This window comes from Lucilia cuprina, chromosome 3, assembly GCF_022045245.1.
Source record: "Lucilia cuprina isolate Lc7/37 chromosome 3, ASM2204524v1, whole genome shotgun sequence".
In the NCBI taxonomy this organism is placed as follows: Eukaryota; Metazoa; Arthropoda; class Insecta; order Diptera; family Calliphoridae; genus Lucilia; species Lucilia cuprina.
The window spans coordinates 53,739,844-53,744,041 of NC_060951.1; the positions used below are offsets into that span (position 1 = coordinate 53,739,844).

Here is a 4,198-nt window from a genome sequence, read left to right on the forward strand (position 1 = left end):
ATTTAATAATGAAATCAAACAGGGGGGTATCTCATTTAAAATATTAAATATCCCCTACTGCTCTCTTGAACTGATAAGCAAATTACAAAACAAAGAAACAAAACCTTGAAAAACCAACTTCAAACTTAAAAATTTCTTGACTCTTTATCATTATCTCTGAAATGACGCAAAAATAAGGAAAAAACAAAGTTTTTGTGTGAAATTTTTTTTTGACTCATCTAAAAACAATTAAATATTAATAAATCATTGTTTACTGCAATGAATTCTTATCAGTTTGACACTTTTAAATAGTCTGTTATTGGCAACGAAAAACTCTACAAAGCTAGAGGTTGAAATACAATTTGAGCTTGACATTCAACAGTCGTTGAATCAATATGTACGTGTCGTCGTTGAAGTACGTTTGTCTAATTATCGTTTGTTTTACGTTGGCACTAACGGAAGGTGCAAAACTTAAAGGAAATGAAGTGCAACCGAGAATTATAGGAGGTCATGTGGCCTTAGAGAATTATCCCTTTGTGGCGTCGCTTTTGGCGGATACTGTATTTGGACGTTTTCATAGTTGCGGTGGTTCTATTATCAATGAACGTACTGTGGTGACAGCTGCTCATTGTTTGTTTTATACAACTGCATCTAAGGTTAAAGTGCATGTGGGTGAAAAATCTCGTGCAGTGCAAAAGGGTGAAGTTTACGATGTTGAGGCGATTTATTATCATGAAAAATGGACTAGTGCCACACAAGATTATGATGTGGGTCTAGTGAGAATAGTGGGTTCATTTACGTTTGGTCCCCATGTACAGCCCATTAAATTAGCTGGTCCCCGTTATAAGATACGAGATGGCAGTTATGCCACTGTTTTGGGCTGGGGTTACACCGATGTTGAAGAACAAACGGCAGCGGAATACCTAATGGTAGGTCACGTACCTATAGTTAAACAAACCACATGTAATCGTCAAATGGGTGGTTTGGTTACAAAACGCATGATATGTGCTGGCTTTAGAAGTGGTGGTGTCGATGCTTGTCAAATGGATTCGGGTGGCCCACTGGTAGCCAACAATAGACTTATTGGTATTGTTTCCTGGGGCATTAGCTGTGCACAACCTAATAAACCGGGTGTTTATGCTCGAGTTTCGGAATTATTGCCGTGGATTGAGAATATTTTATTTAAGAATTACAATGAAATTCTGTAAAACAGCAGTAATTGAGACAATAGAAATAAATGTAAGAGAATAGTTGAATATGTAATGGTGGAAGTTGAATTTATTTTTGGTTAATGTTTTGCTGATGAAAGTGTGTGCATTGTGAATGATTTAAAAAAATGAAGTAAGAATAAAATTTTGTTGAAATTACACCGGATTGCTAAGACCCTTTTAGGTATAGTCGAATAAAAGTCGGATGTGTCATATGTTATTCAGTTTTATTATAATCTGAAAAGATACACCTAGGCATCTATTGGGCCTAATGTGCGCTCTTCAACCAATACCTCAGGTACGAATCGTGTTATAAAAATTACAATATTGAAAGCTTTTGAGAATGAAACACTTGGAACTAATTAATTACAACAACTAAATATAAGAATTCATACAAGTTTTTCTTGTACCTAGGCAGCACGATCAGATGATTATGGTTTGACTATCGGTGGAAACTTTTACTAGAGTAAACTTTAATTTGTTGTAGTTGGCGTTAAGTTAACAATATTTTTTTCGATTAGGAAACGACTCGTACCATAGAAAAGATCCTATTGCTACAAAAGCAATCATATTATGATCAAGATGATTTGATAACAATACTTTACTTTTGAAATTATCTTTAAACAATTTTGAAATTATTCTGTTACATTGTTCCCACTGATCGCTAGCTGATCTCAAATCCTTATCAATTCCACTACCCGTTTCAAAAAAAAAGAAAATTAATTCCAATTTGATATTAGAATCCTACAAAAAGAACAACAGTAAAAAGTGGACAATTGTTTAAAAACATTTTTCGTATGCGTTTGTATTGTTCTTCCATTGGTACACAATACGTTAGAAAGCATGCGCCATGCATGTTTATTTACGATCATGATTGTTTATGTACACATCCAATTGTGGTGGACAATCATCCGGTAAAAGATTAAGTACTGACGGTTTTGTTTTGTTTCTAGAGTCGTTGTGGCCAAAGGCGGACAACAAATGTTTTGTTTGTGATCTTTGTATGAGTCGTTTTTTCTTTGCTAAGCAACTTTTGAAAGGAAGAAAGCGAACGAAAAAAAAACAGAGGGAACCGCTATGTGAAGCTTTTGATATCTTTATATAAAAAGAAATGAAAATTGGACTTACTTCCATACCAATTTTAGCACACAAAAGAGCCTCATACTCAAGTATGACCAAAATAGTTATAAACAATTGCACAGATATAGACATAGGAAAAGAGACAGTAACAAACGAATCGAAAACACAGCCAGATACACATATGTAAACGGCAATCTAATTAAGACATTGTAATGTTACTACTTTTAACAAACAATAAAATGAAAACAAAAACAAACAAACTGTTGAAAATATATTTAGTTGAAAGACGGACAGACAGACTTTTGTTTAAATGGACAGACGGACATATATACATTTCCAAAGACAATAAGTACAAGTAAGAAATGTTTGCGTTGCAAAAGTAAGTACTTGTATTTTTATTTGTTTTGTTTTCAACAGCAAACAACATTTCAACATTTTAATGTAAGTTTTTATACAACAACAACATAAAAGTAACCAAACAATCAAAAGCGTAGGTGTTTTTGTATCTCCATCTACACATCACATAAACTTTTTTTCAGCTTTCAGCTGCAGCTCTCAAAACCGTTATTTGACCTTTGTATTGAGAATTTGAGTTCATGTGGCGGCGTTCTTTTTTTTCCTGTTACCTATCACTTTTTCTGTTACAAATATACAGACTTACAAATATTACAGGGTTTGGCTTAATCTTAAAAATATAATCGATTTTTTAATTTGTGTGTGTGTTTTTTTTAATCATCACTACCATTAGCATAAAATCTACCACTGTGAACCAACAGTCAATGGGCTGGCTCCGCCAACGCATTTACATCCATCATTTGTCAATGTTGCATTTTGTTTATTCTCTTAATGTAGATCAGTTGAATATTTGCACCTTAATCTTGATTGAGTTGACTTTTTTTCTTCAGTTGGTTTATTATATATATTTTCTGTCTTTTAGTTATAATTTGTAACTTTTTCTAGGGTTTCCTATTTCTGTACAGCGAGAGACCTTCATATGTCATTTTTAATATTATTAATATTTTTTAATATCTAAACATTATTTGTTCAAAGAAGTCTATTTTTAAGGTGTGTCTGCTTTGTTTGACAACTTGTGTGATAACTTAGTTAGTAATCAACAAGCGTATGCACTTATTTTCTTGTTGTTCCCCCTTTCACAGTATGCGATGTAAATGTACTGATAAGAAGAGCAACCAAAAAACAATTATTTTACTTCATATATGTATCGAGAGAACAGTGTCTAGAAGTAGTGAAAAAAATGTTTGCAAAATTTATGTTAAAATAAGTTCTAGTTCACTTATATTTCAGTTCATTTATAGTTCTGCTCTATGTTAATTCCAATTCAGTTCTAGTCCAATAATAGTTGAGTTCTATTTCAGTTCTAGTTCAGTTCGAGTTCAGTTCTAGTTTAGTTCTAGTTCAGTTCTAGTTCAGTTCTAATTCAGTTCTAGTTCAGTTCTAGTTCAGTTCTAGTTCAGTTCTAGTTCAGTTCTAGTTCAGTTCTAGTTCAGTTCTAGTTCAGTTCTAGTTCAGTTCTAGTTCAGTTCTAGTTCAGTTCTAGTTCAGTTCTAGTTCAGTTCTAGTTCAGTTCTAGTTCAGTTCTTGTTCAGTTCTTGTTCAGTTCTAGTTCAGTTTTAGTTCAGTTATAGTTCAGTTATAGTTCAGTTCTATTTCAGTTTAATTCGGTTATAAATATATTCAAATTATTTATATTCATTTCTGATACTCACGAATAACAATAGCAACCATTTACATATTCTCCCATAAGCAAATCAACGCTATTTCTTAAGTGCCAATTAAGCAACGGATTCAAAAGCTACTGAATTTTTTTTCTCCCGCCATTACTAGAAAAACATGACTACCAATAAATTATGAAAAAACAACTGCTATTTTAAACTATTTGCTATGAGATCACCACAAAAACTCCCTAATAA

At 32.7% G+C, this 4,198-nt stretch overlaps 1 protein-coding gene across 1 annotated transcript; it reads left to right on the forward strand.

Annotated features, from left to right (window-relative positions):
• The first annotated feature begins 308 nt into the window (after nucleotides 1–308).
• On the forward strand, nucleotides 309–1,242 carry LOC111677766 (trypsin-1-like). Its single transcript, XM_023438954.2, has one exon. It carries the CDS (start codon nucleotides 375–377, stop codon nucleotides 1,185–1,187), a length of 813 nt encoding a protein of 270 aa, XP_023294722.2. The 5' UTR covers nucleotides 309–374; the 3' UTR covers nucleotides 1,188–1,242.
• Nucleotides 1,243–4,198: the final 2,956 nt, after the last annotated feature.

Excerpts from the sequence above, each read along its gene's own strand:
- LOC111677766 (XM_023438954.2), top strand. The coding sequence starts at position 375 with ATGTACGTGTCGTCGTTGAAGTACGTTTGTCTAATTATCGTTTGTTTT.